The sequence below is a fragment of the Nicotiana tabacum genome, chromosome 5, assembly GCF_000715075.1.
Source record: "Nicotiana tabacum cultivar K326 chromosome 5, ASM71507v2, whole genome shotgun sequence".
NCBI classification, from domain to species: domain Eukaryota; kingdom Viridiplantae; phylum Streptophyta; class Magnoliopsida; order Solanales; family Solanaceae; genus Nicotiana; species Nicotiana tabacum.
The window spans coordinates 130,645,677-130,661,058 of record NC_134084.1 but is presented as its reverse complement, the minus strand read 5'-3'; the positions used below and the strand labels follow the sequence as shown (position 1 = coordinate 130,661,058).

Below are 15,382 nucleotides of genomic sequence, written 5' to 3'. Positions count from 1 at the left end.
TTTATATGCTCAATATTGACCCGCGGTATAATCCAGCCAAGAAAAAGAAGAAACTAGAGTCAAATAATAAAAGATAAAATTATAGACTTCGAGAGATCGGTTTAGTCCGAAAAGTCGAATCATTCGAACGTGCTATCTAACAACAATGCATCATTACTTTCAAAATTCTGAGGAGAAAGATGATTGTTGGTACACCAAATTGTCTCGGATGTCTCGGTAAATGCAATTTTAATTCAAGAAGATAAATGTACACATTCTCCTATCTATTATAAAATGATCTTAGATACGGAAACTACATATCTACATTTTGATAAGTTGGCATTAATTGTAGTTTCCCTAAATCTAAGGCCTTATTTTCAATGTTATTCAATTCTCGTAGTCACTATATTTTCATTACGCAATATTTTGCATAAACATGAACTGTCAGGAAGGCTAACTAAATGAGTAGTCGAACTAAGTGAATATGATATTGTTTATCAGCAACGTACGACTATAAAATCACAAATTTCGTAGATTTCATGATTAATTTTAGCTCGAACATATTACCCAAACATGTTATTTCTGGGATAATTCTCGGGATCTCGACCTTCTACACAATTAGGTCCACAAGTACTAAACCTCCCGAGTTAGGGGCAATGCTTAATGCCTATCAGGGAAAGTAGTTAGATAATTCATAAAAGTTATTTTATTACTAACAACAAAGCCGAGTATGAAGCATATGCTACAGGGCTTAAATTAGCTTGGGGACTCAGAGCAAAAATATTGATTTAACGATTGATCAAATCCAAGAAACTATGCAGCCCAAGAAAATCGAGCCGGATGTGTTAGTCTCAGATCTACTGCTGATATCACTGACTTAGAAAGTAACCCCGGGCACTTATTGAGAAATATCATTTCTGTATCAAACAACCTCAGGATCGAGCCATCTCTTATTTAGAATGGGACTTTACCCAAAGATAAGCATGCTCTCGATAACTCTGAGTGCGTCTCATCCCGTACTACCTGCCTTGTTGGAGGAGAATTATATTTGAGAATATTCAAGGCTCCAAAAGCTAAAACCACATGGACCAAACAAACAAAATATATGATGCGAGAAATTTATAAAGAAATTAGTGAAAATTACTCTAGTAATAAGACTTCAAATCAAAAACTCATCAAAGTCAGTATGAATAGCTCAAATCATGATATGTCATGACCCTCGACAACATTTTGGAACCTCCGTAGTTCCCGGCCAGAGTACAAAATATTTGATAAAAAGAGCTTCGGTACCGTCCCTATGTTGGAACTGGACCATTTGAAAGTCCATCAATATCGAAACTAACTATCCTACTGGGGACTATTAGACCGCGAACTGTTCAAATTATGATTCCAGTATTAGAGTTCTCATACCTCAAAACTCAAACACTAGGGAGATTACTCACACTTGAAGATTAGTCAATTTGACCTGACATTATTTACCAGCTCAACTCAGTTAGTTGTATTACTCATATCAAGCATAAACACTTCAAACAGTGTTGAATGAGTTCTTCAAAAATACATATACTACACGTACACAAAAAGGATCAATAACTCCATGTCAGAGTCAAGAATCCCACGATAAAAAACGAGAGTGTTACATCTAAGTCAAGATAAATGTATACAAATAAGCCACCAGCATAAAGTTCACTTTGAACAAACACACGATTTATATTCGGTCCAACAATGACCATTCAAGCTAAATATCTAAGCCTTTCTTAATGGCTAATTGTATTATGACTCAGATCGATTATCCCGTAAATCTCAAATGTTATTTCGGACATGTGTCCCTCTCTACTTGGAAGTATGTTCATATACTCCAATTTAGATTCAAAATCTAATTAGATTAAATGTCTCTTCAGGACAAATCTACTAAGATATATATTTATTTGGGATCAATACTCCCTCAAACTCAATGTCTTACAGGGGTCAATACTCCCATAAATGTTAATGGGGTCAATACTCTTGTAAATCCTACCGGGATTAATATTCCCTCAGACTAAAAGTCTACTCGGATCAATCGATCCTATTTTACGCCTGAATAAAAAGGAGACGTCCTCGTCATAGCGTTTAAAGTATATAAAAGAGCCCCCTTTTACATAAAAGTTAGACACCCAAAGGTGCAACATTAAGACGCCGCACATGTAACGATGCATCCAAATATATATTTTAAGTCTAAAAGACTAAGTATAAGCACTCAAATAATTTTCTAAAGTGCCAAGAAAAATTAGTACTCGAATAAAATCTCTAAAATACCAAATGATGATATTAGACCCGAAAGACACGAGGAACACTGTATTAATTCCGGTCTAGGTTACAACCTTTTTGGTAAAAAAAGGAGGATTAAGCCGTCATCATCTAAATATATACCTCCGAGTCCCGTATGTTTTTCCTTTTCAGGAAATGGACCACATGAAAGGAATAATCAAATGCTCGAGATTTCATACTTCAAAGCTCTAACACTTGGGGACTATATATATAGAAGGCAAAGTCACAAGCCAAAAACACAAGCCTGACTCGAAAACCTTTGAAAACATATCCGTAAATATAAATGAATGTTTCAAAAAAGGTTAAAGGCAGAATATTAGTTATGGGTAAAAATACACATCTTTGTACTTACTCAAAAACTGTTGTAACTGAAAACAGTTACGGATGAAAAAACATTACCCTTGTATTCATTTGAAAACTGTTATCAATAAAAATAGTTATGGGTAAAAATTCATACCCTTATATTTAAAACAATTGTAAACAAAAATAGTTATCTCCTTGTACTAATTCAAAAAAAAAACTGTTGCAAAAGAAAAACAGTTACGAGTGCAAGCTTATATCGAATCTGTTAAAAGAAAAAACAGTTGCAAAACGAGTTATAGACGATACACAAACACATGTGAAATGCTATGAAAATTAAATGTAAAAACTTTCTTCAAAACATTGTTAAAGAAAAACATGTGAAAATTCCTATCTCTCTTTTGTATATTTACACCATTATGAAGTTGAGACGTCTTCTTCATTAAGTGTCGTTCATAAAAGGGCCCTCTTTTATAATTCGTGCTTATTCAAAAAAGTCACGGACCATTGAAGCATTTTTAATGTAAAGTTAAAGGGTGAAACAAAAACCCAAACATTAAAATAGGCAGAAAATAAAGTCGAAATACATATATCAAACTTTGCAAACATAAGGCAAAGATTTGTCTTCAACCCCCGAAACAAGACAGGGGTAAACCAACCGATTATTGACGAAAGGAACATAAGCGACAGAGTTATCATCTGAATATCTAAGTTCTGCACTCTTTTTTCCTTCGCTCGGTTTTTGTCCCTATTGGGTTTTTCTGGCAAGGTTTTTAATGAGGCAGAGGCAAGGATGAAAAGGATAAAATCTTCCACTTTCCGGTCACATCATAGTGAGTAACCGGAAAGTGGGGCACTATCTATATTAGTAAAAATTAGACTCGCCATGTGGGTCTATTAAATGAAGACATGTGTCAGTAAAGTGTGAAGAAAAGTGAAGAATGACATGTAAAGATGATATGTGAAACACCCCCGGGACCGAACATACTCATACCATGCCTATTAGCCCCGGAACTGATCATCATGAAATAGCCCAGATCAAGCACGAGAGAATATCTCATAATTATAAATGAGGAAGGAATAAATTAATCCCAGATTTTATGGGATTTACCATCATTACACCATCAGTTACAAATCAATTATTAATAAATTCAATAAATGATTGTAACGGTCAGAACAAGGTAATCAATTACGAGATTGACTCAACAAGCACGAGATTGACTCAACAGGCACGGATTGACTCAACAGGCACAGAATTGATTCAACAGGCACGAGATTGACTCATTAATTACGGAATTAACTCATTAGTTATGGAATTAATTCATGAGTTATGGAATTAACTCATCCGTTACAGAATTTCAGCATTTACACAGCTGTTATAAGTCTTCCAAAAGTAATGGATGGATTGTGTAAATGCTCATAATGGACCCAAAATTCAAGGAGACTAGTTACTTAGATTTAGCCCTATAAATAGACATACCTTTACCACCATCAGGGGAACCTAATGTTCTTCTCTACAATTCTATACATTGTAATTCATAGCATCTTGCTCCCAAGTTAGCCATAGTTCGGCTCTTCAAGCTCTGTTCGGCTCATTATCCTATCAAGGATCATTCAATAAGAATTCTTTCTTCTCTGCTGTATTTTAATTATATTATATGTCATTGAATTTATTTCCCACTTCTCTATCACGTTGTATTAATGAAATTTTATATCTTTCGGATTGAATCGGTTGCTTGTGGCCCATCATATAAAATGATTGTTTTGACCTTGAAAACCATTTTTTTGGGTTAAACAGGATCGAATATAAATCCATAAATAAATTAAGGGAAGTTAATATATAATATATATACATAAAAATTATTTTTACTTAGCTACACAATGTAATTTTTCGATGAAGGAGTGTCAATTGACACTTTTGAATACATATGGCTTTGCCACTACTTATCATAATTTTTACTTTTCGGTTGGTTAATGTTTATCTTTTTTTAAAAAATAGTTTTTAAGTGTTATGGGATATTGTAAATAACAAAAATTTAGGAAACAACAAGCAAAAAAATGTCAAATTGACAGTTGGAAGTGAAAAGGAAGATTTTTACGTTGTTATACTATATTAGAAACTTATGTACCTATATTTTTTATGTTTTGCAGTTTTTAATAAATATCTAGGTTTTTCTTACAAAATGTATACATTGCTTCTTAAAATGCTCTCACCCCATTATTAGTGTATTCAATTAAGGGATTCAATTACATCCTTTCATTTTTTTCCCTCTCCTCTTCTCTCAACTTTTTTTACATCAAAATTTCTTAATCTAGGCCCAGAATCTCCATCTTCTCTCTTCCCACCATTGCCAATAGCTTTATATTATTAAAAAATATTCAAAAATTATATGATAATTGTATGATAGATGTATCATAATTGTAATCAGATACATCAATGCCTAAAACAGAAATGTATCATACTTGTATTACAGTTATATCTAATTTGTATATGGTACATTAATATCCAAAATAATACCTGATACAATATCAATAAATTAATATACAGTTATCATATTTGTGATACAAACTGTGAAATTCATCACGAACTCACAACTGCTCGCAACAATGTGCAATAAATATATAATTATCATACTTTTGTAATACAAATCATACAACAATTATGATACATATACAATTATAATATAATCGGGATACATTTCTGAAAAATTATGATACAATTATGATCTTCATCTTCTTCAACTTTCCATCACAACTCTATACTAAAAATTTAATATAATCGTGTTAGTATTGTATCGAGTATTTTTTAGGTATTGATTATCATATACAAGTCAAATAAAATAAAGATTTTAGAAAGAAAGAAAATAAGATTCAAAATTTACCCACAATTTGATTCTAGAGTAATATTCTGAATTTCGTCTCCATTGTATCAATAAGAAATATAGATTTTTGGTGATTAGTAAGAAAGAGAGAAACCGAATTTCAAAAAGCATTGGAAGAGGAAAAGAATCTGCAATTTTGGGGGGATAACAGTATTCTTAGTGTGGGTAAGAACAATTTTGGGTATTGTTAAGAAAGAGAGAAGTTGTTTTTGTAATCCTTTGGAAAAGGAAAGAATCTTAAATATACATGGGATTATTGGAAATGGTGGTTAGGGTATCATGTAACTGATAGGCTAGATTTAACGGATCTTGAATTTCTTTTTTTTATGGTTTTGTATATAACTAGTAAATATAGATATACAAAGTAATTAATAAGTAATCTAAATAAATATGATAAATAGGTTTCTATTATAGTATAATTAGGTAAAAATCAATACGATCGTTGATTAATGGTTACAAAATCCAATCGTTTTTCTTTTATTATTTGTTTGAAAAAGATACTCTTTTACTCTTTTGGGTCAGGCTGGACCCTTGGCAAAATAGCATGGGCTAGCTAGTTTTCGGACTGGTAATTGAAAAACATCCAACGTTTGTAAAGTTATTGAAAAATAGTCACCAATTTATGCGGAGATAAAATCTGGACAAAAATATCCTAGCTGAAACACGAAAAGTTCCAGCATAATAAGTTGGACAATGAAGCTCCTGCATATAAGCTTCCAACATATTATATTGGAACCCAACATACTATGAAATTCCAGCACATTATGCTGGAATTTTTTCCAAATTTTTAATGGTGTTTTGGTTCATATTTTATTTTTGCGTGAAAAAGTGTTTAAATTTTGTTTACTTTTGAAACTGTACTAATTTTCAATTAGCAATTGTAAATCAGACTATTTCTGATTTTCCACCAAATCCATGGGGCAAGAATCCCGGGACCAGCCAGGCTCGATTTCTACATGTGCGCCTGTTTGGGACTCAGATTTCGCGGGTCGGGTTGGTGAGTTTTGTGGGCCAAGCCAGCCCAATTGCGGTTCTAGATGATCATGGAATTATAAACACTTGTGTCCATGTTAACCGATAGCTAAAATGGAGTGAGAATTTTGATGCTTTCATTCTTAACCAATAATCATCAACAACATAACCGAATCTAGGCAATATATGTATATGTACTAGAGCATAATAAGAAATAGGCAAAACACCTTACCACCCTCTAAACTTATCACGAATTATTAGTTATAGCCTTAAACTATTCGTGGTCTTAATTACCACCCTCAACTAGGCCTTTTGAGAGCTATGGATTTTTTTGAAGCTGATGTGGCAAATTGTGTGGGTACACTCGCCTGCCACGTGGATTTTTTTGTATATGTGGTATTTTTTAAAAAAAATAAAATATATTTTTACCTTTTAAGTATGTTACTTTTTTAGATAATTTTTTTTGAATACAACTTATAATAAAACTCGGATAGAACTATATTATTTAGGCTAAATTCTTTTCTTTGGCTAAAAATAATAAAGTTTTAGTTAATCTTTTTTTGAATTTGACTTGAAAATAAAGATTTATATAATTGAAATAAATAGTCAATTCATCTAAAAAGTTATAAAAATGCATAGTCTGAAATTAATTATTTTGCCTATAATTTTTTATATAGCTCTAAATTATGGTGCTCTAAAAATATATTTATTTTTTTTAGAGATTTTACCTGAAAAAAGAAAAAATACATAGTTAAAATAAATAATCATTGTATCAAAAGAAGAAATAAAAAGAGTGTACAATTGCCAAAAATAAATTACTCTATGGATACATTTTTAGATCACTAAAAAAAAGACAGCCTGGTGCACTAAACTCCCGCTATGCGCACGGTCCGAGGAAGGGCCGGACCACAAAGGTCTATCGTACGCAGCCTTGCCCTGCATTTCTGCAATAAGTATGTTAGAAATAATAAGTTATTTCTTGCAATTGTTCACTCTTTTTATTTATTCTTTTGATGCAATGACCATTTATTTCAACTGTGTATTTTTACTTTTTCAGGTAAAATATGTAAAAAGTATATTTTTAGAGCACCATAATTTAGAGCTATATAAAAAATTATAGCCAAAATAATTAATTTCAAACTATGTATTTTTATAACTGTTTAGATGCCTTGACTATTTATTTCAATTGTATAAATCTTTATTTTCAGGTCAAATTCAAAAAAAGATTTACTAAAACTTTATTATTTTTAGTCAAAGAAAAAAATTTAGCCTAAATAATGTAGTTCTATCCAAGTTTTATTATAAATTGCATTCGAAAAAAATTATATAAAAAGGTAACATACTTAAAAAGGTAAAAATATATTTTGTTTTTCAAAAAAAATGTCACATATACAGAAAAATTCACGTGGCAGGCGAGTGCACCCACAAAATTTGCCACTTCAGCGTCCAGGGGGGTAATGGCTCTCAAAAGACCTAGTTGAAGGAATAATTAAGACCACGAATAGTTTAAGGCTGAAACTAATAATACGTGATAAGTTTAGGGGTGATAAGGTATTTTGCCTATTTCGCTCTAGTACATATACATATATTGCCTAGATTCGGTTATGTTGTTGATGATTATTGGTTAAGAATGAAAGCATCAAAACTCTCACTCCATTTTAGCTATCGGTTGACATGGGCACAAAGTGTACATAATTCCATGATCATCTAGAACAGCAATTGGGCTGGCTTGGCCCACGAAGCTAATAATCGGTGATAAATTTAGGGGGTAATAAGGTATTACTCCAAACAAATTTGAAAAAAATTAGATATATTTTAATCTTTGAGGTTTTCTAACATAATTTTATATCAAAGAAAAATCGAATTGACCAAGAAATAGGAAGGAAAAATTATTGTATAGCCGCTGTAAAAATAATAGCCGAAAAATTAATAAAATTTGTATATTTTTTCTATATGTATACATTTTGTATGTTATATACAAAAATTATATAAAATTTATACGTTTTATTGGGCTAGCAGTTATAAATAAATTCTGGTGCGATAATACCCTAAATAGGAAAAAGTGGAATGGTACATGACTGCAGATGATAGCGGATCTATGAATGAGACTGCTTTGGCGTCCAAATACAATCAAAGGAAGCCGCACATTCTGATTTTTTTTTCGTATTTTAACTTTTTGTTTGAAAAAAAAACAGAAAGAATCGGATGTGAAAGAATTTTTGGAATTGTATATTCAATGATGTACTAATACTAATAAACTAAATTTGATTTAATGAATACATTAAAATATTTAGAATAAATAGATATAGAGCGGGTAGCGGGAATCGGGGAAAGTTTGGATAATTAGTGCTAAACAAAAGTTGTCAAAGTTGAGGGTCCCGAACTATTCTGCCAGTTTTAAACTTTTAATACAATCATTTATAACATTCCCCTAAAGTTATTCCTTTTCAATAATTATTTCGTCACTGCTCTGCTCACACCATACCTTGATCATGCTATAAAACCTCCATTTTCCCTTCTCATTGATCATCAAATTTCACCCCCACATTTCTATCTTTCACAGCTACAGCAGTAAAACCAGCAACTATATATGGCTACTTCGTAAGTTTAGCATCCTCTTTTAATATTCTTTTATAATACAGATAGTTGTATGTCTACATATTGAAATAAAATCAATTTTGCACTTCCCCTTTTTGCTGGTTTTTGATGGGGTTCATTTGGTTTCTACAGAAGTGTACAAGAAGTTCTTCCTCCATCTCTTGATTCTACTTCTGAACCCCCGACTCTGTTTGACGGAACTACCAGGTCACCCTTTTTCTGACTATCTCTGTTTCTTTTTCTTGGTTATTTGTTTTATTTGATAGGTCGTAAATTGTAAAGTTATCTCGTGTGATCTATAGATAACGGGTTCGAACCGTGGGAGTAGCCAGTGTGTATATCACATCCCTAGGGTATGCTTTTTATATCACATCCTTAGGGATCCGGCTCTTCCCGACCCAGCGTGAATGTGGGATGCTTTGTGTACGGGATGCCTCTTTTTTGATAGATTATGAAGTGGGGTTCTTTTTTTCTTTTATTTTTGAAGGTTGTATATCAATTACCAGTGCCCTTTTGCTCAGCGTGTATGGATTACCAGAAATGTCAAGGTTCGTTTACTGCAAAACTCATATCCGTATTAATATTTTAAAGTTGTTAATTAGCTTGGTAATTACTCTTATTTTCTTTTTTAGTTGTGACAATGCCTGTATTACTTAGAATCTTGAATTTATCTAAATGAATGTATGATTAACAAGTGAATGGAAGTAAATAAACTTTGAAGTTTTTGACAATTGCAGGGTTTGCAAGATAAGATCGAATTAGTTCCAATTGATCTTCAGAACAGGCCTGCTTGGTACAAGGAAAAAGTTTACCCGCAAAATAAGGTAAATTCTCTTGATGCAACGATCGTTTGGTAGGGTGTATAAAAATAATACTGAATAGGGTGTAATAAAAATGTTGAGATTAGTTAGGCGAGGATTAGTTATGCTGAGATTATTTCTTATCGACCGTTTGATTTGGTGTATTAAAACCTGTTCTGTCTTTATACATGTTTATCCATGTATTAAAAACCATGGTATTGCTAATGTCATAGTTTGCTATGTATAGAATAGTACTGAGTAAGGTGTATACTAATATAAGTATTAGTTATACATAGGTTGAAAAACGCTACCAAACAAGGGATTAATAATACCAAAGCTAATACATGTATTATTTTCCCTAATACATCCTACCAAACGACCCCTTAAAGCACAAAGTTCATTATTTCTACAGAGCTTAACTTCTTGCTAGCTGCAATGTTATATCAAAGTGTTGAGCCTTATGGAAAAATGTAAGTGGAATTGCCTACTGTGTGATATACGCCAATTATAAATGCGAGAAATCTCTACTAGAAAATAACTTTTATCCCTTCAAATTAATGGTTTCTAATACATGAATGAGGGGCCTTTGCTTCTGATTTTTTTTTTTTTTTCTGTTCTTCAATAGGTGCCCTCTCTGGAACACGACAACAAAGTGATTGGAGAGAGTCTCGATCTGATTAAATATGTCGACAGCAACTTTGAGGGGCCATCTCTTCTACCTGATGTAAGCTGCAAAATTCATTCTTGGCCTAAACTGACTTATTCTTATTTTCCAACCCTCCTCTCCTCCTGACATGGAACCAAATGAGTGAAAAAGAAGAAGCAGAACTTTTAAATTTGATACTTGTAAATTGGTTTAGGACCCTGAAAAACAGAAGTATGCTGAAGAGTTGATAGCTTACAGTGATACATTCCTGAAAGAAGTATATACTTCGTTTAAAGGAGATGTTGAGAAGCAGGCTGGTAAGATTTCTTAAGATTTGCCTTTTGAAATTTATTATATACTATTTTGTAATTTCCCTCATGAGAAGTTAACAATAGTTCATACTTGCACCAGGACCTCAATTTGACTACTTAGAAACAGCTCTCGACAAATTTGACGATGGACCTTTCTTCCTTGGTCAGTTCAGTCAGGTCAGTTAAATCTATATATATACTTTGTTGAGGTATTTCCCTCTCAATGATATACAGTGTAAGATGGTAGCTTTACTATAATATGCAAAGCTATTACCGCTTAGAACATCCTAGATGTATGTTTCTGGATATTGAAATTTCATCATACTAAATTTGAAACTGTGGTGCATTAGGTCGACATAGCATATGCTCCCTTTGTTGAAAGGTTCCAAATCTTCTTGCAAGAGGTGTTTAAGTATGATATCACATCTGGGAGGCCAAAACTAGCAAAATGGATCGAGGTATGATTATTCTGAACTAACTTGCCTGAAAATTGTGTTAATGAAGTTATGTGGCTGCCCCAAAGCTGGTCTACTTCTAGTGTTCAGGATATACACTGTTAAAAACATATAGAAACTAAGAAGAGGAGAAAAACCAAGACGGGTGTTTATGAGCGGTGGGATTGGTGGATTATTCTCTTACAGCTAGAAGTTCAAAATTTTTATTGCTTCACTAAGTAGATAGAATTGTGAGGTTTTGAAGTTAAATCTGATAGTGGTTCTACTGTTGACTTGTCCTCCTCATATGCAATTCTGCTCTATGGTCGCCTAACTAGTTTAGGGGATTGAGGCATAGTTGATTCAATAAATGATTGATAGGTTGTGCTATGTGATTGCCCTGCAGGAAGTGGACAAGCTTGATGGTTACAAGCAGACAAAAGTTGATCCCCAGAAAGTAGTCGACTTATATAAGAGCCGCTTTTTGGTAGTTACTCATATGTAAAGAACTTGGTATTTTAATTGCTTAGTGTCAATATTCTATGCTAATTCTTCACCATCTGTTTATTGCAGGCGTAAAATTGAAAAATGCTTGATCCATCAACGTTGTTAAATTACGAATAACTGGTGCTCTGTTCATGTCATGGACTTGAAGGATTCTGCATTAGTAATACATAAATAAAGTGGTCTATGTTTGTTGTCTGTGGATTGTACTTGAGACAGCTTGTTGCTTGTGCTGGAGACTAGTATCAGCATAGATATAGCATTTCAGGAGATACAGTTATGTTTTACGTGTGTATCAAACTACTTAATGAAATATTTTTGATCATTATCCTGTGTGAACCCCAAGAGTTGATTCTTCGAATTGAGCCCCTAGATACAAAGCAAAGCTGAGACCTGGTTCTTCTATGTGTTCCTTATACTACTGTTGCAGAATAATAAATGCGAAAAGTAAAGAACACAAGTATTTTTACGTGGAAAACACCGGCTCAAAAGGTGAAAAAATCACGACCTACTATCCACTAGGATTTTCCCAACACTTCACTAAATCACTGAGCCAAAAACAACATTTACAAAACTCTTTATATACCTAAGGATTACCTCTAACCCTTTGTGGCAGTCAGCCTCTAGCTGTTGCAACAACTTCAAGTTAACTCTAACTTGAATACAACACTCAGAGTACCTAGTACAATTGCTTCTAGATAAAGCTGAAAGGTACAACTTGAAAGCCCTACTACAATGATACTAGAATAAAAGACAGACACTTGGAACTGGTTCTTCTATCTGGTTCATATAGCTTTAGGTTTGCACATTTGAATCACACATACGAATTGCTTGCAAAATGCCTTGCTATTTTGCTCTCAACTCACATTTTAACTTCAGCGTTTGTGCGTACCTGTAAAATGAGAACATCCTGAAATATATAGAGTTAGTAAAATAGGAAATAATTAGAGTTCCAATGTTATATTCTTCCTTGGTGGAAGAGTTCTAGTTATCTTCAACTTCTAACTCTTCTTTTATCTAGGATAGAGTTCTCTCGAGTAAGGAGTCCTTCTCCTTATCACTTATGCAACTTTTTTGTTCAGGAGATATCAAATATAATCACTTAAGCTTATCTCCTTCACGTGCATTCCTTGTGCTCGAATCTGCCCGTGTGTATACTGTGTATGGACCTGGTTCATGCTTTAGTTCCTGTCACACCCCAACCTTGGGAGGTGTGGCTGGCACCCGATGCCCGAAGGCCCGAGCGAACCAACCATGAGATATGATCTGAAATATAATAACCTGCAGGCAGAAGAGCCCAACACGACATATATATATATATATATAAACTAGGCCAACAAGGCTGTAACAACAGCAACAACAGTATAACAGCTATCCAGGAGGCCGATAGGGCCATACGAACAATATATATATACAATGACCGCTAGTCTGCAAGCCTCTAAGAGTGTAAGACAATCTCAACAGGGCGGGACAAAGCCCCCGACATGCCCAAAACCACACATATACATGTGTAATAGTACCTATGGACTCAAAGTCAGCAACTCCGAAGAAGTGGAGTGCGAAACCCAACGCTGATCCTGGGGGTCCTACTGAGGAGGCACGCCGCTCTGTCTATCCGAACCTGTGGGCATGAACACATCGCATAAAAATGCGTCAGTACGAAATATGTACTGAATATGTAGGGCGACAAGTGTAACATGAAAAATGTAATTAATAAGAGAAGAGATAGAGAGACAATTTGAATTCTGAAACTAGCCTCGGTAGGAAACTAAAATTCAACATGGATATAAATGTATGCTCGTGAAATCGTCGTTCACTATTGCTACTTATAATATATCACATTATATAATAATAAATCCCTTTGTGGGGATATAATATCCATAACATACCCAACCATAATAAAGGCTCGGTAGAATCGTACCCGGCCACATGAAGCTCGGTAATCCCAACTAATTAGTGGTTACACGATATGTGTCATACCCGGCCGTCTATAGTGCGGCTCGATAATTAAAGTAAATATATACATATACTAAATCATGAATTATATAGGTGCAATGCGAAACCAACCTTAAAAGACGTATTCTAAGAAGAGTCAAAGTGGCCTACCATCATTATTCCTCGACTATCATGGTTGTTGCTAAAATATTTAATTTTTTTTACTACGAGCCAACAAGTACTAAGAACATGAGAGTTATGTATTATGAATACCTTTGAAGTAAGTGTTACTTATTCATGATTTATATGAACGTCGAAAGGAGAACGAGTAAAAAGGCTCTAGTTCTTTTTAAGCAAGGAACAAGGAAATCCGAGAATTCATAGATATCCTCTAGAGTAAGCAATCTATGAGAAAGGATCAGGTCTAAGCATCTTTATAAGTTGAAGGTGAAATAACTCGAATCTGACGAGACAATTCGATAAACGTTTATTCGAATTCTAGTCATGCCGAAAAGTATAGCGAAAGCCCTACATACCTTGTCGATGAGTTATATACTGTTTTCGAGACCTCGAAAGCTTTAGGAATGATTTCCTACATAATACGAACCATTCAAAATCAAATTCAAGCTCATAGCTTATATAATTCTTCATTTAGACATTTACGCGAACAACTTGTGGCCATGAATTTGTAGACTCTTTTGTAGATTAATTCCCCCCCCAACACACCACCAAATTTTACTTTACTACATCTCCTCATCGACAAGATTCCATCCATGTCTTCACAGATCCAAACAACACAATAAAACCATATAGAACAGCCCCAACAATCAAGCCATATTAAGAGAGGTTTCTTAAAAAAATCAAGAACATTTCTATAGAGGTTTCAACTATTTCTTAGGAATTCTTATGGTAGAAGTTTACAAAGATCAAAGAGGAAGTTAAATCATACCTTATGTGACCAGAATTACTCAAAAATTCGAAATTACTTCAAGTCGGAGTCTTGCTATGAAAAGTAAAACACCGAAGAATTCACGATTCCGAAGTTACCATGGTGTTCTCCATCTTGAGGATGACTAAATTGTTGTTATCAATGGCTAGATGGATAGGAGGAGTTTGAGAGGAAATCCCTAGGTGTTAGGTTCTGTATTGGAGAGGATAAAACGCAGGGGTTTCAGTTTTAAAGAATGACTTAAATAATTTTTTTTAACTAAACCCGACTAAGCACACTGTTCCCGTAACAGTGTGCACCCCTGTACGAAAAGGTTAATATCTATCTACTCCGAAGTCGTATTAACGAAAAGTTTATTGCGTTGGAAACTAGACTCATAGACCTTCGATTCGGTAGGTAGAACACACCATAACTCCCAGTATATTGAGAGAAAAGCTCATCAATAATTTATCCAAATTCCAGTGAAATTTAAACCCGTAACTTGCGGCGATCTTTGTCGAATTTTTAATCACAACTCAAATAACTTCCAATCTTAACGTATAACTATCGCATCATTTAAATATCTCATAGAAATTATCTTCCTATCGAATTAGTCCATTTACAGCATGATAACGCCGAATACACAAGGTGTAACATTCTCCCCTCCTTAAGAACATTCGTCCTCGAATGTTAACGGTTAACCTAACTTCTGAATTATTTTTTTAAAAAAATTTTCGCCAGAGTTTCCCCTATAAATAGGACAATCCAAAACCTGTCATCAGCCCAAAC

General features: G+C 33.7%; 1 protein-coding gene across 2 annotated transcripts; it reads left to right on the top strand.

The window, feature by feature from the left end:
- Positions 1 to 8,897: 8,897 nt before the first annotated feature.
- LOC107759987 (glutathione S-transferase L3) lies at positions 8,898 to 12,055 on the top strand. 2 transcript variants are annotated; one of them, XM_016578004.2, is made up of 10 exons: positions 8,898 to 9,038; positions 9,168 to 9,242; positions 9,523 to 9,583; positions 9,773 to 9,859; positions 10,461 to 10,559; positions 10,696 to 10,798; positions 10,893 to 10,969; positions 11,143 to 11,250; positions 11,633 to 11,713; positions 11,800 to 12,055. In XM_016578004.2, the coding sequence occupies exons 1-10, from the start codon at positions 9,028 to 9,030 to the stop codon at positions 11,803 to 11,805; spliced, it is 708 nt and encodes a 235-aa protein (XP_016433490.1). In that variant the 5' UTR covers positions 8,898 to 9,027; the 3' UTR covers positions 11,806 to 12,055. The 2 variants fall into 2 exon arrangements, with proteins under 2 accessions (XP_016433490.1, XP_016433491.1); XM_016578005.2 differs by having other exon boundaries at positions 8,899 to 9,038; positions 9,171 to 9,242.
- The last annotated feature ends 3,327 nt before the right edge of the window (positions 12,056 to 15,382 follow it).